This window comes from Theropithecus gelada, chromosome 12, assembly GCF_003255815.1.
Source record: "Theropithecus gelada isolate Dixy chromosome 12, Tgel_1.0, whole genome shotgun sequence".
NCBI lineage: Eukaryota > Metazoa > Chordata > Mammalia > Primates > Cercopithecidae > Theropithecus > Theropithecus gelada.
This window is the reverse complement of record NC_037680.1, coordinates 27100009-27123300: the sequence shown is the minus strand read 5'-3', so window position 1 is coordinate 27123300 and position 23292 is coordinate 27100009. Positions and strand designations below refer to the sequence as shown.

The window sequence follows — 23292 nt, the reverse complement described above, 5'->3', positions numbered from 1 at the left end:
GCATTCTATCATATGGCCAATGTGATTTTCTTTACTGCCAGTGCTGTCTTTTGCTTCTTCTAATCTGATATTGCATTTCAGTTTTCTAAGAATCTTTCCTTCTTGTCTAAGTCTGGCTTAAATAGCTCAAAACATTTATTTCATAAAATAGTCATTTTAAATAGTAATTAACATTTTTATAGTTTATTTTTAAATTGATCATACACTTTGATGGGATATATAGTGATGTTTTGATACATAGAATGTATAGTGATCAAATCAGAGTAATTAGCATATCAGTCATCTCAAACATTAATGATTTATTTGTGTAGGGAACATCCAGTATCCTTCTAGCTATTGGACAATATTATTGTTAATTATAGTCATCCTATAGTTACAGAACAATGATAGTACAACACTGTAACTTACTCCTCCTATCTTGCTGTAATTTTGTATTCGTGATTGAATCTCTCCCCTATCCCTCCTTTCCTCCTACCCTTCCTACCCTATCTTCTCTTCTACTTTTGACTTCTATAGTATTTACTTTCCCTGGCTTCCATAGATGAATGAAAACGCATGGTATTTAACTTTCTTTTCCTGTCTTATTTCATTTAATATAACTTCTTCCAGTTCCATCCATGTTACTGTGAATGACAGGATTTCATTTCTTTTTTTAATGGCTGAACAGTATTCCATTGTGTGTGTATACACATATTCTTTATCCATTCATCTGTTGTTGGACAACTAGGTTGATCCATATCATGGCTATTGTGAATAGTACAACAATAAATACAGGGTGCAGATGTCTCTCTGATCTAATGATTTCCTTTCCTTTATATAAATTCTCAGTAGTGTGATTGCTGGACCATATGGTAGTTCTAATTGTAGTGTTTTTGGGGGAACCTTTGTACTGTTTTCAATATTGGCTATAGGAGTTTGCATTCCCACCAGTGGTGTATAAAAGTTCCCTTTTTTTTGCATCCTCACCAGCATTTATTATTTTTTGTTTTTCTGAAAATAGGCATCCTAACTGGGGTGAGATGATACCTCACTGTGGTTTCTATTTGCATTTCCCTGATAATTAATAATGTTAAGCATTTCTTCGTGTATTTGTTGGCTATATGTATGTCTTTTCAGAAATGTCTGTTCAGATAATTTGCCTGTTTTTTAAGCAAATCAGTTTTTTGCTCTTGAGATACTGGAATTCCTTGTGTAATCTGGATATGAATCCCTATCAGATGAATAGTTTGCAGATATTGTCATGTATTCTGTAGGTTGTCTTTTCACGCTATTGATTGTTTCCTTTGCTATGCAGAAGCTTTTGAGTTTGATGTCATCGGATTTGTCTATTTTTTATGTTGTCTGTGATTTGGAGTTCTTACTCATAGGATATTTTCCTAGACTAGTGTCCTGAAGTATTACCCCTATATTTTCTTCTAGTAGTTTTATAACATTGAGGTCTTGGATCCATTATGAATTGATTTTTGTGTAGGATGAGAGATGGGAATCTAGTTTAATTCTTCTGCATATCCAGTTTTCTCAGCACCATTTTTTGAAGAAATTGCCATTTCCCTAATGAGTGTTCTTGGCCTTTGTAAAAATCAGTTTGCTATTGATAAGCAGATTAATTTCTGGGTTCTCTATTCTGTTCTATTGATCTACATATCTGTTCTTATGCCAGTACCATGCTGTTTTGGTTACTACAGCTTTGTAGTATATTTGAAGTTAGGTAATACATTGACTCCAGCCTTATTCCTTGTGCTCAGGATTGCTTTATCGATTTGGCATTTTTTGTTGTTTCATATGAATTTTAGGATTTGTTTTTTCTGTCTCTGTGAAGAATATCATTGGTGTTTTGATAGGAATATCATTGAAACTGTAGATTGCTTCTGGTAATATAGTAATTTTAACAATATTCATTCTTTCTGTCTGTGAGGATGGGTGTGTTTTCATTTGTTTGTATCCTCCTCAATTTCTTTCTTCAGTGCTTTGTAGTTTTCCTTGTACAAAACTATACCTTTCACCTCCTTGACTGAATTTATTCCTCAGTACTTCAATTTTTTTGGTAGCTCTTATAAATGGGATTGCCTTCTTGATTTTTTTTTTCAGCTAGTTTGTTGTTAGTATATACAAACATTACTGGTTATTGTATATTGATTTTGTAGCCTTCAACTTTACTGAAATTCTAAGAGTTTTTTGGTAGAGTCTCTAGGTTTTTCTATATGTAAGATTATGTCATCTGCAAAAAGGAACGAATTGACTTCCTCCTTTCCAATTGCTTTGGCTTGAACATCTAGTACTGTGTTGAGTAAGAATGGGGAGAGTGAACATCCTTGTATTGTTCCAGTTCTTACAGGAGAAACTTTTAGTTTTCCCCATTCAGCATGATGTTGGTTTTGGGTTTGTCATATATGGCTTTTACTATGTTGTGGTGCTTTTTTTCTGTACCTATTTATTGACAGTTTCTATCATGAAGGGATGTTGGATTTTATCACATTTTTTTCTGCATCCATTGGGATGTTATAGTTTTTAGCCTCCATTCTATTGATGTGCTATGTGACGTTCATTGATTTGCATATGTTAAACCATCCTTGCATCCCTGGGATAAATCCCACTTGATCATGGTGAATGATCTTTTTGCATTCAGCTTACTAATACATTGTTAAAGACTTTTGCATCTATATTCATCAGGGATATTGACCTGTAGTTTTTGTTTTTGTTTTGTCCTTGTCTAGTTTTGCTGTCAGGGTTATGCTGGCCTCATAGAATGAATTAGGAAAGATTTCCTGTGCTTGAATTTTTTGGAGTAGTTTTAGAAGAATTGGCATTAATTCCTTAAGGGTTTAGTAGAATTCAGCAGTGAAGCCATCCAGTACTGGATTTTCCTTTGTTGGAAGACTTTTTATTCCTGATTCTACCTCATTATTTGTTATTGGTCTCTCCAGGTTTTCTGTTTCTTCTTGCTTCAATATTGAGCAGTTTTATGTGTCCAGGAACTTAACCATTTCCTTTAGGTTTTGTAATTAATTGATGTATAGTTCTTCATAGTAGTCTGTAATGATCCTTTTTATTTCTGTGATATTCAGTGTGATGTCTCTTTTTTCTTTTCTCATTTATTTAGTTTGGTCTTTCTTAGTCTATCTAAGCAATTTTTGTTTCAATTTTGTTTATTCCTTCTCTGATATTTATTATTTCCTTTGACCAATTTGGGGTTTGGTTTGTTCTTTTCTAGCTCTTTGGAATACACTGTTAGATTTTTTATTTAAAATTTTTCTAATTTTTTGGATTGCATTGTTAGATTCTTTATTTGAAATTTTTCTAGTTTTTTGGTGTAGGTATATATTGGTATAAACTTGCCTCTTAATACTGCTTTTGCTGTGTTCCTTTTTAGTATGTTGTGTTTCTATTTTCATTTGTTTCTAGGAATCTGTAATATTCTTAATTTCTGTTGCCCATTGTTCAGGGGCATGTTGTCTAATTTCTGTATTTTTGTATAGTTTCTAATGTTCCTCTTACTACTTTAAAAAAATATATAGGCAGGGTCTCCCTATGTTGCCTAGGCTGGTCTCAAACTCCTGGGCTCAAGGGATCCTCCCACCTTGGCCTCCCAAAGTGTTGGGATTACAAGTGTGAGCCACCACACCTAGCCAGTTCTTTTTATTATTGATACCTAGTTTTATTCCACTGTGGCCAGATCAGATACTTGATATGATTTTGCTTTTTTTAAAAAAATGTTTAAGACTTCTGTTGTGTCCTAACATAAGGTCAGTCCTGAAGAATCTTCTGTGTGCTGATGAGAAGAATATACATTCTGCAGTTGTTGGGTGAAATGTTCTATAAATGTCTTTTAGGTCCATTTGGTCTATGGCGAAGTTCAAATTCAGTCTCTCTTTATTGATTTTCTGTCTAAATTATCTGTCCAGTGCTGAGAATAGGGTGTTGAAGTTCCTATTATTTTATTGCAATCTATCTCTCTTTAGATCTAATAATACTTGCTTTATACATCTGAGTGTTTCAGTGTTGGGTACATTTACATGTACAACTGTTATATTCTGTTGTTGAATTGATCCTTTTATTATTATATAATGTTCTTTGTTTTTACAACTTTCGTATCACTTTTATTTTCCATTTTCCTAGGATAATTTTTCATACCTTTAAAAAGTCTGTGTGTCTGTACAGGTGAGGTGAGTTTCTTGTAGCAGCATATAATTGAGTTTTGTTTTTTTATCTGTTCTATATTTTTTTAATGGGAAACTTAATTGGTTTATATTCAAGATTATTATTGATAAGTGAGGACTTACCCTGTCATTTTAGTGATTGTTTTCTGGTTGTTTCGTATATCCTTTGTTTCTTACTTCCTCTCATTTATTTTTCCAGTTGGGTGCTTCTCTTTCTCCTTTATGTATCTGCACTACCAGTAAGTTTTATAGTTTCCCCTGTTTTCATAATGGTGGTTATCATCTTTTCATTTATGGATGTAAGGCTCCCATGAACATTTCATATAAGTCTGGTCTAGTGATGACAGATTGCTTTAGTTTTTGCTTATCTGTGAAACATTTTATTTCTCCTTTATTTCTGAAGCTGCTGGGTATTATATTCTTAGCTGACAGTTCTTTCAGTCTGAGCTTTGAGTGTATCATCCCATTCCCCTCTGGCCTGTCAGGTTTCTCTTAAGAAATCTGCTGTTGTATATTCTGACAATCAGCTAAAATGTAAAGAAGAAGGATGAAAGATGTTTTAAAATATCATTTTTAGAAATGATAAAGAGTTTAAAATTTTTAATTAAAAAAATCTGCTATAAAGAAGAAGATACCTACTGTTAGTATAATAGGGATTCGCTTATAGTGACTTGACACTTTACTCTTGCTGCTTTAATTATTTGTCTGTGACTTTTGACAATTTGACTATAATATGCCTCAGAGAAGACCTTCTGTTTGTGTTGAGTCTGTTTGGAGTTTTGAGCTTCCTTTGGATGTCCATTCCTCTCTCAAGAACTGGGAAGTTTTCAACTACTGTTTTATTAAATATGTTTTTCTCACCTTTTCCTTCTTTTCTCCTCCTGAAAGGACAATAATACAAATATTTGTTCACTTACTGAAGCCTTATAAATCCTGTAGACTTTATTCATTCTTTCTATTTTTTTTTCTTATCTGCCTGTGTTATTTCAAACAATTTGTCTTCAATTTAAGAAATCCTTATGCTTGGTGTAGTTTGTTGTTGAAGGTCTCAATTATATTTTCTGTTTCATTAATTAACTTCTTCAGCTGTAGGATTTCTGTTTGTTTTTTATGGTATCTCTGATAATTTCTTATTCAATCACAAATTGTTTTTCTGATTTTGTTTAATTTTCTATCTGTATTCTCTTTAATTTCACTGAGTGTTGTCAAGATTATTATTTTAAATTCTTCTTCTGGCATTTTCTGTATTTCCGTATGATTCTTGTCTGTTACTAGAGGGGTTATTGTTTTCCTTTGGAAGTGTCATGTTTTCTTGCTTTTTTATGTTTAATGTTTAATGTGTCCCTATGTTGATTGGTATGCCTCAGGTAGAAAAGTAAAATTGCCTTTTCCAATCTGACAGAATTGATGTCATAAGGAAGTACTTACTTGTGTGAATGTGTCTTGAGGTGTCAGTTTGGTGTGATTCATTGCCCTTGGTTCTAGTTGTATACAGTCGTGTGGTCTTTGTATAGTTTTTTTTAGCTGTAATCCACACTAGTGTCATTTACAAGTGTCTCAGTGGCCTAGGCTGAGAGTTTCTGGTGGTAGCTGTACAGCTTTGCAAGGGGTGGGTTTGCTGGGCTGATTCTTAGTTTAGGGGCATATGCATGCATGTGGTGGGTCAACCACCTTGGGATCTGACACACTGGCAGATGGGGCTATTAATGTGGCCAGGAGCATAGTCATGCAGTTGCTCAGCCGGCCTTGGTGAATGTTTGCCAGGAGCAACTCACTGGTTTGTTTCTCAGGCCCAGGAGATGCCTGGGATCCAGGTGCAAGGCTGCTTGATCCCAACAGAGGTATAGGGATACAGTTCCTCGAATGGCTTGGGGCCATATCTGCTGAGGGGTTCCACAGGATTGTTTCTGAGGTTCAGGATGCAGTCACAAGGCTATTCAGCTGGCTTATGGGCATGTCCACTAGGAGCATCCCGTGAGGCTGTTTCTCAGGCCTGTGACACTGCTGCTTGGCTGGCCTGGGAACTTTTCAGCAGCGATGGCCCACTGGACCATTTCGTAGACCTGGGAAGTAGGAGCAGGGCTGCTTGACTGGCCCAAGAGTGTCTGCCAGAGGCAACCCTCAGGGCTGATTGGTAGACCTAGGGTGTAATGCTGCTCAGCCAGCTAGGGTAATGTGTCTGTTAGGGCCAGTTGGCTAGTGTACTTCTCAGGTTAGGGACGTGGGCACACGATTGGTTGGCTGGTCCTGGGGCATGTCTGATGGGTTATAGGGAGGCTGTGCTGTTTGTCAGGTTTGGGAGGTGAGTACAAGACTGCTTGGCAGGCTCAAGAATGGCCTGAAGAGCTACTTCTCAGGCCTAGTATGTGTTCACAAGGATGCTTGGCCACCCTTTGGGAGGTGTATTCACCATGGGTGGCCCATAGGGCTGTCTCTCAGGTACAGGTCATGGCTCATGGCTGCTCGGCTGGGCTGGAGGCATGCCTGCCAGGGGTAACCTTCTGGTCTATTTTTCAGGCCCTGATTGTGGGCACAGGACCACTGGGCAAGCCAGAGGTATGTCTGCAGGAGTGACGGGCGCAGGGTATTATGGGGCTGTTTCTCAGGTTCTGAGTGTGGGTGCATAGCCACTCTACCAGCACAAGCGGTGTATCAGCTGCTTGGATGCTCGGGGGCCTGTCCTTCTTGAGAGAGAGCCCCACACTGGTTTGGTCAGCTCAAGCGAGAGTTTGTCCTGGGTGGGACTGCCAGATTGGTCCTCTGGCCGGAAGTGTGGCAGCAAGAGGTTGGTTTCCCTGCTGTGTAGGACCAGAGTCATAACCAATTATAGGCTCAGTCTCCATGCAGCTAGAGTTGTGGCATTCAACCACCTATGTGGGCTTGGTGGAATGAAGATGGACCCCTAGTACTGGAAAGGTGCAGTGGCTACTGGCCCACGGAGCAGGGCGCACAACAGAAGTGGCTTTGGCCTCAACGGTGCCATGCTGCAGCAGGTTGGCCTACAGGTGGGTGAGGGATGGAGAGTGCGTACTTTATTCTCATGATCTGGAGCAGTGCAACTTCTTGAATTCCCAGCAGCTCTCCACCTTGACTTAGGGCTTGCTAGGACTATGGAATTCTCCTGTGGTAAGGACTGTAGGTGTTTATAGTGTCAGTGAGGACTGGTGGGGATCTTCTGCTTACCTTTTCCCCAAAATGGGAAGTCCCTCCTGACTACGGGAAGATTTGATCCGGGTGCAGGAGATGTAGCTGCAGAGGCCAGGTGCCTACACACTACCCTCCTGGATTTTCAGTCACTACACATGTGTTTCCCCTTCCCTGCTGTACTCCAGCACTCTCCCTTCAACACGCCAGTCAAATCTTAGCTGTTCATTCATTGCTGTGATCCTTTCTTGTGCGGGGTACGAGCACCAGGAGTCTCTAATCAGCCATCTTGCTTAATATTTTAAATCTGCACTTAAGCTTTTTAATCTGCTTGTTGTTCCCTTCCTTCCATGTTACAGCACCTTTTCATAAACCCCTATAGGTTTAATCAATGTACTGAAATTTAAAGGCGAAAGCATTAAGTCATAGTATTTATCAGTTAACAAAATGGATTGGTTATTCTTGGCCACACTGACGGTTTATCTACTTTTTGCTTCTTAAACCAGAGCCCTATTGTGGTGTTTTGCAGTCATTTATTGGGTTTCACTACAGTGGAATCTGGAAGAGTCCCTTGCCTGGCATTCCATTTTGATATAGTTTCATGTATTCCTGATGTACTCTGATGTTGGCAGGTTGAAGAGATGAACATTGTTTGACTTCTGCTACTTTTGTAATTTGTTGTATGTGTGGGAGTATCCTGAGAGAAAATATGGATTGAATAAATTGTCAGGTACAATTTATTTTTATACAAGAACTCTCAATGGTATAATTTTTTTCTTTTTCTTTTTCTTTTATTTTTTCTTTTCTCTTTTTTTTTTTTTTTTTTTTTTGATAGGGTCTCACTCTGTTGCCCAGGCTGGAGTGCAGTGGCACGACCTAGGCTCACTGCAACCTCCTCCTCCCAGGCTCAAGCGATCCTCCCACCTCTGCCTCCTGAGTAGCTGGGACAGGCATGTGCCACCACACCCAGCTAATAAGTTTTTTATGTTTAGTAGAGACAGGGTTTCACCATGTTTTCCAGGTTGGTCTGGAACTGCTGGGCTCAAGTGATCCACCCACCTTGGCCTCCCAAAATGCCGAGATTACCGGCATGAGCCACTGTGCCTAACCTCATTAGTATAATTATACAAATTCAAATTTTAAAACATAAGACCTGTAGTCTTATGTTTGTTTTAAACTCTAATCCTAACCCCGAGATTATAGTATATTTAAAACACTATACTTGGCCAAACTGTCTGAAATACAAAAATTCTAACTCTACAGTTAATTGAAAAAGGCAATAGTGTGGCTTGTAATATTACAAGCATTTTATTTTAAAAAAATTGATAGAGCTTCAAGTGACAGATTGAGCCCTAGAAAATACCTTTTGATTTTAAGAGACAGGCTCTCACTCTGTCACCCATGCTGGAGCCCAGTGGCTCAATCATAGCTCACTGAAGCCTCAACCTCCTGGGCTCAGGCAGTCCTCCTGCCTCTGCCTCCCAAAGCACTCAGATTACAGGTGTGAGCCACTGTACCGACCCTTAGGAAATGCTCTTACACATGGAATTTACTGTAGACAGATTTCCTAGATGGTTAAATAGGATATTTCTCCTAGTTGCATATTGGTGAAACCTGTGTTTATTATAATATTTAGAAATAGTATAATCATTGGTGAGCATAAAAATTACTGGATGTGGGGAGATCTAAGAAAATTATCCTGGTATGTTTGTAATATTAAATTTTAGGCACAAAGAATGTAGAAAGGAGATTACCAAATTTGGTTATGTTGGTCAGTGTGACATTAATAACCAACTAAATATTTTTAGTGTATAATGTAGTTTAAATATTTGAAATGATGACGACATATTCAAGAAAAAAGCTAACTTAAATGGTTGATTGCCTAAACTACACAGTAAATTTTAGCAATACCCAGATTAGAAGTAACATTGTTTGAAGATCACTTGCTAATATATTTATCATTTCAAACCATACACACAACCCATAAAATATTAGTGGGCTGATCCAAGCAAAGCATAAGTTGGTGTTTAAAGTAAGTTGAGTGGAAAGAAAGCTGTAAACCTGTTACAACTCTCCTTATACATATATAAAATGGAAGATATTATTAAAATCCCTATTCATTTTAGCAAAGGGTTTGAAATTGTTTTGAATAATTCATCAAAACATAAAACATTTTATGAATTAAAACAAAACATAACCTAGGAAAAAATATATTAAGCAAAATATCAAGAGGTGGAGGAAAGAAAATACCATGGATTGCTTAAAAAAAAAAAAAAAAAAAGTTGCTGAAAGCACTGTTTTGAGAGACCAACCGTATATCATCTGGGGATGTACTCTTATTATAGTGTCTGACCTGATCCAGAGGTGAAGAAGTACCTCTATACAGTCCTTTACTGTTACTTCTCATTAAATGTCACTTCTCAGTTGGGCTATTACTGGTAGTATGACAGGTGATATCTTGAGATTGTCTCCTTTTCAGAGGACCTAGAATTCCCTATGCTTTAAAAACCATGCAGGTATACCAGGAAAATTTTTTTATTTTTGGTATTTTGTTGTGAAACATATATAATTTAAAATGAGGATCATATTTGCTTTTTTCCTTTTGGATAAGGTATTACAATGACAAATAAGTAGCATATTGCAAATACAAATAGTATTTTGTTTTGGAAAATAGTTTACCAGTTGTCCCAGTGCCTTTGTTCAGTAATCCTTTTTGTCCTAAGTTTTGATGCCATCTCTACTAATATTTTGTATATACAACTGCTTTTCCCAGTTTACTTATTTTATGATAGTACCTATATTTTAATATTGGAAGGAACAGTCCATCTTTACTCTTTAAAAAGATTTTTGGCTTTTCTTAATTCTGTTCACTTTCAAATTCTTTAAACAAATTCGAATGCATTGGTAATATGAAGAGATAGATATGATATCACAGTACGAGAGCAGTACAGTGTTATAAAAAAAAAGTATGCTGCATAGAAACCTTTAATTCAATAGGCTTTTAACTGATTACAATGATATTTAGTAATTGTCAGAGAGATGTGTAATGTACTAACTGAGACATGAAGTTTATAAGGGCCATGTCGCATGTTTAATGTGACATATAGAGACATATTTGTTTTAAAACTTGGTTGTTTCTAAATTTGTATTAGAAGTTTGGGTAGGTGATTGAGAGAATATTGTATCAGTCCTGGCTCTTGTTTCTTAAAAAGAGTCAGATATGAGATGTTCTAGTTAAACCTTTTATCTGTAAAGAATTTGAAAACTTATTTGTTAAAGAGGTCAATTTATTTATATTCTGTTCTTACCGCTTGTAGTTTAAAAAAGAATATGGACTTTTTTTTTTTATCTTTTACCTATTATTATCTCATAAACTTTTCATATTTAGTTAATAAATCATGCTTTGAAAGAACTCATGGAAATAGAAGAAGTGAGTGAAAATGTATTACAAGTTCACTTAAATGGTAAGTATGCCATTATTTTGCCATTGGAGATTACATAAACTTTGTGGGGTTTTTATATGATGAAACTAAATTCACTTGTATATTTCAAATTCATTTTAATAGATTTTGAAAACTAGATCCATGTTTTACTTAGCACACCATATGCAGTATTTTTAGAAATTAAAATACTAATAATGAAGGAGTCTCAGAAGGACTCTGGTTTTTTCCTTCTTTTTTTAATCATTCTAATCCCAAGGAGGATTATTTTTTGATTCTACAGAATGTCTTTATTGCTAAGTTTTAAAAAGAAAGTGATGTGAACTAACAGGCTTTGACTGGGAAGATTTACTTAACTGGAAAACAACCTGCTATATCAAATACATGTTTCGTTTTAATTAAATACTTTTAAATGGACTTTATTTTAGGACTGCTGCAGATCAATGACAAAATCGCCCTAAAGGAAATCACGAGGCAGTTAAATCTGGAAAATGTAGTTGGAGATAAAGTTTTTGTAAGTATAATTTCAGTTATTTTATTAAATAGGCTTTAAGGTAATGTCTTTATACCATATATATTTTTATATTTCTAGAATGGTAGGGAGAGGTTCAGAAATTCTAAATTGAAATATATAAGATTCTTTCATAAAAATGTGTAATGTATAGGATACATTTAGTCATTAAGTCTCTACAATATTTGGATTTTTTCATAGTAGGTTATACTAGCTGTAAAATAGCTAAGAAACCCAAGTTTATGTAGATATTCTGAGTTTCTTTCTTTTTCTGTAAGGTGAATACTTTGGTTCTCTATCTCTGGAGATAGATTAACACATTTTTTAAAATACCATGCCCCAGCAGCCTATTTCTACTTTTTTGAGACTTGAGTAGCCTGTCTATAGTAGAAAATGTGCTAAATTTGAAGCTGCAATAGGTGGGTTTCAGTCATGCCTTACAACCCTTTGACTACCTGATAATCCAGAGCTAACAAGTATCTCTGAATTCAGATTCTTTACATGTTAATTGGGCATTATTTTATTATCCATACTTCACAGGATTATTTTGAAGAAGAAAACATTACACATCATTTAACTTAAAAAATAATTTGCTGGATGGTAATGTGCTGTACAAATGTCAGTTATCTTACTCTGTTTTCAGAAATTTATTCATACATCATTATCATATCTTATAGTCTCAGGACAGTGAACATCAGTAAAAGAAACTGACTTGAAATGTTTTAAACTTTTACCTTTCACTTAATATATAGGGCCTAAGGAAAACATGATAATTTAATTTTGCAGCTACCTGAATTTTCATGATGAAATTACCTAGCCTCATACTGCTTATGCAGTTGGAGTGGATTATATACATTCCAACTTCATTTTCTGGTTACTGGTGACCATGCAGTGGCACCACTCTAATTTCTGAACTGTGTGCTTTGTGCTGCAATGATACCGCCATAGTTGTGTAAGACTCCTAGCATTTATGAGTTTTCTTTAATAATTAATCTATAAAATTATTATTAATTATAAAATAATCTAGAAAATTAATCTATAAAATATAGATTACTATTAACAGTAATCTAGAAAATTAATCTATAAATCTATATAATTATATCATCTATATAAATCTATAATAGGTTATATCTATATAATTATGTAATAGATTATATATAATTATAGATTATTATATAATTATAGATTATACAATCTATAAATTAATATAATAAATATATTAATCTATGAAAATATTAACATAATAAAAATACTAATCTAATAATCTAAAAGGTTGAGTAAATTTGTCCCTTCCATAGTCTATAGGTCTTTGAAGTGTAATTTCAAAATGCCCCTTCTATAAATCTAATATTCTACCTCCTGTTTAAATGTGATGTTGAAGCTAGTGGCATATACTGAGCCAAAGACAGTTCCTATTAAGTATGCTCAGTTTGGCTTTTGGTTCCCAGTTGATCTGGATAGGTGTTTCTGACATTTTTTAATGTTACATATTCATATTGGTTTTATGTGAAATAATAAACACAATTTTTTATCATTCTGTTCTAATCTTCACTATTATCATCACATATAGAGATTATTAGTTTAAGTTGTGTCCAAAAATGTTTTGGCTTTCCAAGTAAGCATAGCCATACATGGATATGATATACATAAATTCTTCAATATACTCTTGAATAGAGAAATACTGGTATAGAAATTATTAGTTTAATTATTTCATTATATACATTTGGTTTCTTCTCAGAGAGCATAATTAGGTTGCCAAAGGTCATAAAATGGCAGAGGCTAGACATTATAAGAACCTAAGTCACTTAATGCAACCCACAGCTTTTCTGGTTTGATATAAGCAGACATATATATGTATATTATACATGCACAAATACATATTTATAGAAGTATATACTTAGGGCCGGGCACGGTGGCTCACACCTGTAATCCCAGTACTTTGGGAGGCTGAGGTGGACGGATCATGAGGTCAGGAGATCGAGACCATCCTGGCGAACACGGTGAAACCTCGTCTCTACTAAAAATACAAAAAAATTAGCCGGGCGTGGTGGCGGGCGCCTGTAGTTACAGCTTCTAGGGAGGCTGAGGCAGGAGAATGGCGTGAACCTGGGAGGCGGCGGAGCTTGCACTGAGCCAGGATCGCGCCACTGCACTCCAGCCTGGGCGACCACAGAGCGAGACTCCGTCTCAAAAAAACAAAACAAAACAAAAAGAAGTATATATTTAGTATCAGATATAATCTTTTAAACAAAAAGCCTGAAAGACAAACTACCTTAGAGTAACTGACCACTGATTTCCCAACAGATTGTCTCTTTGAGGATTTGTTATATTATGATAAATTATGGATAACACTTCTTGGTCTGCCTACCTTGGAAATAGCATAACAACATCACAATATGTGAAAGTTTAAAAAACTGTATGCTATTTTTATGTTAGATCTCTGAACTGGAGAACGAATAAGTGCGTTTCTTTTCTCCTTTATCTCTCCTCAAATTTAAAGTTGGCTGTTTCTTTTAATTATGAACTCTGAATGAAATAAAAATTAGTAACTTTAATGAAAAAAATATTTTAATGGGGCTTCTACCCACAATCTGAAGCACCTGGATAAGACATCTACTACGTTAAGTTTCATCAAGAATATTTAATTGTATCCAAAAACGTTTTGGCTATATTACAAGTAAACATAGCCAAACATGATATGATATACATAAACTCTTCAGTATACTCTTGGCCGGGCGCAGTGGCTCACACCTGTAATCCCAGCACTTTGGGATGCCGAGGCGGGTGGATCACGAGGTCAGGATACTGAGGCCATCCTGGCTAACACGGTGAAATCCCGTCCCTACTAAAAAATACAAAAAATTAGCCGGGCATGGTGGCGGGCGCCTGTAGTCCCAGCTACTCTGGAGGCTGAGGCAGGAGAATGGCGTGAACCTGGGAGGCGGAGCTTGCAGCGAGCGGAGATCGCACCACTGCACTCCAGCCTAGGCGACAGAGCGAGACTCTGTCTCAAAAAAAATAAATAAATAAAAATAAAAAACTTCTTCAGTATACTCTTGAATAGACAAACACTGTTATAGCATCTAATGTTTCAAAAAAGCCTTTTGTTTTTGTATCTCATTTAAATTCATGGTTATTTCTTTACTAGTACAAATTAATTTGAGACTTGCAAGACCCCACTGTGTTTGAAGACACAAAATAGAATCCATTTCTAGGTCTCAAACAATATTTAGAATATGGCAACTCTACAAAACTACCTTCAAATTTCTAGCATGACATTGTAATTAAAATAATTGCTTGAAATAAAATTTCAAGCATGACACTGTAATTGCCATTTTCAGTGTTGTGCCATCTTTGCTTAAGTATTTAAGTTTTAGATAGGAAGTATAGAGACTCTCAGCAAAGTCTGGGCAGTGACTCTCATAACTAGAAGATATACAGTGTTTATATAAAATCTGAGAATCAGCCCTCTGTTATTCTTTATTTCACTAAACTTTTAATCATTTTATCTCATTTTGTTGTTCAGGGAAGCTTTGCTGAAAACCTTTCATTTCTTCTGGAAGCTTTAAAAAAAGGTAAATATTAACGTATTCAGCTATTTCAGAAGATATGTTTTAACTTTTATTTTTTCCTTGATTATAAAGGTAATACAAGCTTTTGCCAAAAGAAAAACTCTCAAAATACAGAAACATTAAAAAGAATGATCACTGTATTCCCACCACTATAACAGTGATTATCTCAATTAGCATTTGGTTTCTTTATTCAATAATATATACAGTATAATATACTGTATATACTGATGATGTTTATATCAGTATATTATTGATGGAGATAAATGTAACTTTTTACAATAAAATTTTACCTATCATTTTGTAATCAGCAAATTTTGATCTGCATCATTTTTATGGTTCTCATCTTGTTTTATAAGGTGCTATTTATTAATCACCAATTATGGACTTTTGTTTCTAATTTTTTATAATTAAGAAGAGATACTTAAGATGATCATCCAGATATTTCCTGGAATAAATTTCTGTGGGTAGAATTCTGGGTTGAAAGGCACCGTCTTTAAAAGACATTTAAAAGCTAAAGGTTTACTTTGTAAAAATATTTGATAATACCTTTTTCTTCACAACCTCAAAAACAATTATTTTTATGTTTGCCCATATAATAGAAAAACTTTCATCTCTTAGTTTAATTTGAATAATTTTGTTCTTTGTTTAATTTGCATAATTCTGTTAGTGGTGATGCTTGTCATTTCATATTTTTATTGACCTTTGAAATTTCCTGGTTTATGTACAGTCATGTGCCACATAACAACCTTTAATTCAATGATAGACCACATATGTGACAGTGGTCCTATTAGATTATAAAACCATATTTTTACTGTACATTTCCTGTGTTTAGATATGTTTAGATACACAAATACTTTCCATTGTGTTACAGTTGCCTACACTATCACATGCTCATAGGTTCATAACCTAGGAGTGATAGGCTATGCCATACAGCCTAGGTGTCTAGTAGGCTACACCAGTTAGGCTTGTGTAAGTACACTCTTAGGATGCTTGTACAATGATGCAATCACCAAACAATACATTTCTCAGAACGTATCTCTGTCATTAAGGGACACACGACTGTATTTCCTGTTGGGTCTTTGACCTATTGTGGTAATGTTTATCTTATATTTATTTATCGGAATTTTTGTGTTTTCTTTTTCTCTTCCCTTAAGTTTGGTTTGGACTTTTCTGATGATCTAAAGTTTTACGTTTTCCACATAGTTAAGTTTATCTAGAAAGTTTTTTCTCTCCTTCAGATTATAAAAACATTGATCTTTTTATTTAATATATATATTTATAATTTATAATTTGTTTGGAATTTATTCTGATTTTACCTGTAAAGTAGGGATCTAACTTTGAATAGACTAATTTTCCCCACTGATGTATAATGCAATGTTTTATCAAATACTAAAATTCTGTATTAGTACATAGGTCTCTTTCTAGACTTTTGAGTAATCCCTTTGGTTTTATACCAGTATTAAATCATTTAGGCTACTGTATTTATTTGTGTGAAATAAGTCTTTCTTTTATCAGATATTTGTTTTACCTTTTAACACAAATGTAAAGGCATTAAGCCTAAGGTAAAAGGGATTCTTTTACTAAAGTTGTTTCCATCATTGAAGTGAGAAAAATGTAACCAGAGGGTGATGTGGAACTTTCCCAATGAAAAGCATTGTAGTTGAAATGCTAAAAGTTGTGCATAAAGGAAGTTTAAGTGGCTTTAGTTGAACTTTATAATCTAAAAGTTTGTTTATAACAAGTATTTCTACAAGAAATGTACCTTGTATTTCTACTAAACAACTCTCTTTTAAAGCATTAGTTTTGTTCATTAATTAATAACTCCTCTTATATTTTAATCCTAAAGTGTTTTCATTCTGTGCAGATATAGAAAACTCTTTCTCAATTTTATAATCATTAAATAAGAATTATGTTCACATAATTATAAAAATAATAGTCTTTAGTAATTTAAATGATTTTTGACATTTCTCAACAACAAACTCTACTAGAGTCTAGGAACTAGACTGAACTTTTTATTTTTTGGAGACGGAGTTTCACTCTTGTTGCCCAGGCTAGAATGCAATGGTGTGATCTTGACTCACTGCAACCTCTGCCTCCCCAGTTCAAGAGATTCTCCTACCTCAGCCTCCCAAGTAGCAATTTTTTTTTTTTTTTTTTTTTTTTTTTTTAGCAGAAATGGGGTTTTACTATGTTGGCCAGGCTAGTCACAAACCCATGACCTTAGGTGATCCACCCACCTCAGCCTCCCAAAGTTCTGGGATTACAGGCATGAGCCACCATGCCCGGCCTAGACTGAACCATTTTTTTGAGATGGAGTTTCACTCTCGTTGCCGAGGCTGGAGTGCAGTGGCACGATCTTGGCTCACCACAACCTCTGCCTCCCGGATTCAAGCAATTCTCCTACCTCAGCCTCCCGAGTAGCTGGGATTACAGGCATCCACCACCACACCCAGCTAATTTTGTGTTTTTAGTAGAGATGGGATTTCTCCATGTTGGTCAGGCTGGTCTCGAACTCCCAACCTCAAGTGATCCACCCGCCTCGGCCTCCCAAAGTGCTAGGATTACAGGCGTGAGCCACCACGCCCAGCCTAGACTGAACTTCTTGAGAGCAGTCGGGGCTGTCTTTGTCCTTTGAATAATTTTTTTCTGTTGAATGAATATATATGCATCAGTAAATCCCCTACCCAAAGTAGGCTATCAGTATGTTTGTAGAATTGAGTTTTAAAAACTGAAATACAGTAAATAGTTTGGAAATTTAGGAAAGGTGGATATAATTTCTTGATAATGTAATGCTCTTATTTTATCTTAGGTGACCGAACTAGCAGTTGCCCAGTGATCTTCATATTAGATGAATTTGATCTTTTTGCTCATCATAAAAACCAAACACTTCTCTATAATCTTTTTGACATTTCTCAGTCTGCACAGACCCCAATAGCAGTTATTGGCCTTACATGTAGATTGGTAAGTCTTTTTCTTCATTAAAAAAGTTGATTATAATATTTTAAAATTCAAGCTTAATTGCTGACACTACTAGTCTTTTTTCACTTATTTAGGTCATTATATTAGGCATTTTAAAAATTTTGTTTCAGCAGTGCCTGGTGTATTTATCCTGCGTTTCAATTCAAATTTAGGAAAACAGGTTAATGGTTACCTTAGCCCATTAATGAATACCTCCCTCCCCCCAGTGAAATCACTGAAGAAAAAAGTGTGAAATCAGATTATGCTAATAAATATAATTTCTACATTGTCAAGTAATGAGGCAGTTAAGTAATCCCACCAGTATTTGAGAAAACTTGGTAATAGTTTTTGTTGTAAGATTTTTTTTCCATATTTTGAACAGGATTGAAATCAACTCTAAATAATACTATTCCAACTTTCAAAGTACACGTCTCCAGAAATGGAAAAGATTCTACCAAGCACTGACAGTAGATAGTGGCTTTTTCATTCCATGGGATATTTTAGAATGATTTTAACTATAGTCTCAATATCACTATCACTTTGCTTTGTGAAGGCTCTGTACATATTGAACCATGTGTACCTTTGGACAGCTATACAGGCCTTTTTGTGTTTACCTTCTTACACACTTGTAGCATGAACTTCCTTACTGAATTCAGATAAACTGGCATTGAAGAGTGCCTTGGCCCATTTTGTGTTGCTATAACATAATACCTGAGACGGGTAATTTTTAAAGAAAAGAGGTTTATTTATCTCACAGCTGTGCAGGCTGAGAAATTCAAGGGCATGGCACTGGATTTGTTGCAAGGGCTTTCATGCTGCATGACATGGTGGAAGGTCAAATGGGGAGCAGATATGTGCAAAAACGAACCAGATGGGAGTTGGAACCTCAATTTATAACAACTTGCTGTCTCAAGAACTAATCTATCCCCATGAGAACAAGAACTCAGGCCAGTAAGAGGGCATTAAATCTATTCATGAGGGTCCACTCCAGTGACCTCCCACTGTTGCACTGGCAATTAAATTTCAGCATGAGATTTGGTGGGGACAAACCACGTCCATACCATAGCACAGTTATCTCTTTTCTCATGCTATAACTGCCGTGCCTCCATAGCTTGCTTGCCATCCTCTTCCCCCTCCATTCTCCACAGACATATTCAGGCACATGTATACATTCACATCTCCTTTCGTACAGCCCTTTTTCTTTTTCAGAAAAGTGAAACTTTTTACTAATTCATATTTTAACAGTCCTCCTTCCAGTGCTGTTTCTCTATAGAGTCACTGTCATTTGCCCCTCTTTCCCTGTGCTCTAGAGCTTATGATGTATGGCTTTAGTATAAACTCCCCTCATACATCACTGGCTGGTGCTCCACATATCTTTATTCCTCCTTGCCAAAAGCAGCAGGCTATGACAAGGATCAAAGAAGCACCCTCCTTCTTGCCAAAAAAAAAAAAAAAAAAAAAATCTTCCTTTGGGTGGAAGTGGCTGTGGCAAGTGTTGTTGACCCAATGAAGAACCAAATAAAATGTCAGTAACTTCTTAGCAGTGTTATCAGATGTTCTTTTTTTATTGTGTGTATATATAATTCTCCAACTGTGTAGTTCTTTCAAGTGTAATCTTTTTTCTTTCTTTCTTTCTTTCTTTTTTTTTTTTTTTTTTTTTTTTTTTTTTTTGAGATGGAGTCTTGCTCTGTCGCCAAGGCTGGAGTGCAATGGCGTGATCTCAGCTCACTGCAACCTCCACCTTCCGGGTTCAAGCAATTCTCCTGCCTTAGCCTCCCGACTAGCTGGGATTACAGCCACACACCACCATGCCTGGCTAATTTTTGTAGTTTTGGTAGGGACGGGGTTTCACCATGTTGTCCAGGCTGCTCTCAAAACTCCTGACCTTGTGATCCGCCCCCCTCGGCCTCCCAAAGTGCTGGGATTACAGGTGTGAGCCACTGCGCCTGGCCTCAAGTATAATTTTATCTGTGTATCCATGTTTATAGGGAGAGATATATAGAGGGAGTAGTGACTTTGCCAGCAAGCATCTTCTTCCCCATTGGGAGTAATTCCATTTTTGTTTTTTGGTTTTGTTTTGTTTTTACTAGTTCCTTTATGCCCACATTGCCAACTTCTGTCATTACTGCCTACTACAAAGACATTATTTACTTACATCTCTTTTCATTCCCAAATTTAGGGTCTTAATTGTTGCTTGTATTGATATTACTTCTACTGTCTACCTATATGGGTGACCTAGAACTCTTTCTTAATAGAAAATAAATGTGCAATATCTGAATCTCTGAATATAACCTTTCTTCTCTTTTAATTCTCATGCTGGCACTATACTTTTCTTTGACCTCATAAAAACATTCAAAATTTTTTATTCACCCTCGCGCCTCCTACCTCAGGCTGTTAGTCTTTCTTGTCCTCCTTCCCAGACTAACCGTGATCCCATTTTGATCACTTGAATTCTTTCCTCTATATCATGATTTCTTGACCTAGGTATTATGAGAGTCATCTTGCTAGATGTGGAAATGTATAGTTCTGGGCTTAAACTACTCCCCTTTTTAAAAACTTTATTCTATAACATTTTACCAATATACATAGGAAAGAATAAATAATAAGCCCTGAATTCCCTTCTCCACTCCTTGCCAAGATTCAATTACTACAGACTAGTTTTATTTATCCTCAACATCTCCCTTAATTCCTGTATTATTCTGAGGCAAAAACTAGGCATTATATAATTTTATCAGTAAGTGTTTTAGAATGTATTTTTAGGAAATAAGGGCTCTCTAAAAATATATTTCCCTAATATAATTGTTATATTAGCTGTAATTCCTTAAATAATATGTATTATTTAAGTTACACTCCAGGGTATACAACCAAGACAAATGAAACCAGGTAACTACAAAAAAAGTGTATGTGAATGTTTGTAGTGGTATTATTTTTAATAGCTTAAGAAATGTAAACAACAGTGACATCATGTTCATATTTGGGGGTGGGGGCTTTTTAAAACAGCTTTATTGAGATGTAATTTATACCATACAGTTCACTCATTTAAATTATACAGTTAACAGGGTTTTTATTTATAGAGTTGTGCATTTATCACCACAATTTAAGAGCCACATACCTTTTAGCAGTCACCCCAAATCCCCTGTTCCCTCCACAGCCCTATGCAACCACTAATCTACTAATCCACTTTCTGACTGTGTAGTAATTTTTGAATCATACAACGTATAGTTTTGTGTGACTGGCTTCTTTAACATGTTTTCAGGGTTGATCTGTGTTACAGCATATATCAGCCCTTTATTCCTTTCTATTGCCAAATAATATTCTGTTGTATAGATATACCACACTTTGTTTATCCATTCATCAGTTGATGGACATTTGGGTTGTTTACATTTCTGAAGCTATTAAAAATAGTACTGCTGCAAACATTCACATACACTTTTTTTGTAGTTACCTGGTTTCATTTGTCTTGGTTGTATACCTTGGAGTGTAACTTAAATAATATATATTATACTATACTATATATGTAGATGTATATATACATATATAAATTATATATAATATACATTATACTGTGTACTATAATATATTTTGAAAAATTCCTCAAGTTCAATATTAAAAAGAGATTTAGGAATGACAGTTCCTGCAATTTATGTGACTTAGGAAGACAACTTACAAGCTATTGTGCTTTTGATATCTTGGATAGTTTGAATGCCTATCAGTTTTGTGGAAGTATTTTCTTCATTTAAGAACACTTCGTATGTCCTTGCAAGCAGTACATATTAGTTATCCTTTGGTTTTTAGTGTTCTTTGACGGTAAATTTGATTCCTGATTTCTTCCTAAGGAAAAATAGTACAAATACAAATAAAGTCTAAAAGCATTACTATAAAAAATAAAAATAAAAAATAAAAAGCCGGAAGATAACTTACAAATGCCATGTTGCATTTCTGGCACTTTCCTCTCCTAAAGTTGGTTTCTGCTACCTATCATGCTATTAATTTTTTAATCTCAGTTCTTCATAGAATGTACAGAATTCCTTACTGACACTCTTGTTGTTACTGTGACATATAGCTATTTAATATGGTCAGTTTTTTTAAACAATCATATTGGGTCTTGGAATGTTACAGATTAGCTGAGAGTAACATGGTAGGAAAAAGGCATGACATCACCAGGCCAGCAGTTGCCTGGAGGGGGATTATTTAGTTTGCATAAAATGTTTTAAATGTTTAATTATGTGTTATAGACTAAACATTACTAATTATAGGTGATAGTTTACTTATATCTCTAATATTGGTACAGTTTTTTTTTTTTTAAACATTCATCTTGCTTATAGAGATTTCTGTTTGTTTTTAAGGATATTTTGGAACTCTTAGAAAAAAGAGTGAAGTCAAGATTTTCTCACCGGCAGATACACTTAATGAATTCATTTGGTTTTCCACAGTATGTTAAAATATTTAAAGAACAGTTATCTCTACCTGCAGAATTTCCAGACAAGCTTTTTGCTGAGAAGTGGAATGAAAATGTTCAGGTAACTTAAAGGCAATAAAACTAAATGTTCCTTGCTATATGATTTAAAGCAATTAAAACACAAATTTTAGAAATTAGTAAATTAACACAAAGTTTCTAATATTGCTGAGGGATAAAGTTACAGGAATACAAATTATATGCTTTTTAAAAATTTTCTTGTAACAGTTGAAATGTCGTATCTGCTAAGTTCTATCTCAAAAGAACATTACAGTTAAGCTTTAGGATTTATGTTATTAGTTTGAAGTAAACTTTAATGAGGCTTTAGTTTTATCTATATGTGGTTTATATTTCAGATAATTTTATTAGTGAATTTGCATAATTTACTTTTATATTTTACATATTTAGCAATAATAATAAATAGTAAATAATGATAAATAAATGTTAGTGATTCATACCTATTCTGTGTGGATTTTTTTTCTTCCAGTTCTCATTAGCAATTTCAGCTTTTACTTTGTTGGGCCTTAAGAGGCAGCACAGACTGTGGCACCTCTGGTTATATTATCTATTAGGTGATCACATCTCTCAGTCCCTGGAGACCTGAGAATCTTAGATACAAAGGCAGGTTCATATGTTGTTTTAAAGATTTGCCATACCTTTGAGACTATAAATTTACCTGTGCTTAAAATATTCTCAACACACTAGCATTTTAATCTTATGCTGTCAAGAAGCTTCAGTTGGCAAAGAGAAAGGAGGAAGTATGCATGTGTATGTGTATTTAATAACATAATTGAAAAACATTGTTAATGAATAAGTCCCTTATGGTAGAATCTCAAAAAATATTGGCCTCGTGAGAGTGGAAAATAATATGGAGTCCCTGGCTCTGAAGGAATTGGGAAAAATTGATTGATAATATTAAAATACTGGTAAGGATAATTAGATCTTTGAATAGAATTACACAGTCTATATTCAGTGACTCTATAAAAAAGATTGTTTTATTTTAAAGCAGTAGTGGTAGATTGTATTTTTTTTTTTTTTTTTTTTTTTTTTTTTT

The 23292-nt window shown here is 34.9% G+C and overlaps 1 protein-coding gene across 4 annotated transcripts in view; it reads left to right on the top strand.

Annotated features, from left to right (window-relative positions):
- ORC4 (origin recognition complex subunit 4) overlaps positions 1 to 23292 on the top strand; it is an 88511-nt gene that overhangs the window by 52072 nt on the left and 13147 nt on the right. For all 4 annotated transcript variants that reach the window (XM_025403908.1, XM_025403909.1, XM_025403911.1 and 1 more), the window contains 5 exons: positions 10690 to 10765; positions 11170 to 11255; positions 14779 to 14827; positions 17634 to 17785; positions 22129 to 22302. In XM_025403908.1, the coding sequence (XP_025259693.1) occupies positions 10690 to 10765; positions 11170 to 11255; positions 14779 to 14827; positions 17634 to 17785; positions 22129 to 22302 (537 nt within the window). The remainder of the gene's footprint in view (positions 1 to 10689; positions 10766 to 11169; positions 11256 to 14778; positions 14828 to 17633; positions 17786 to 22128; positions 22303 to 23292) is intronic.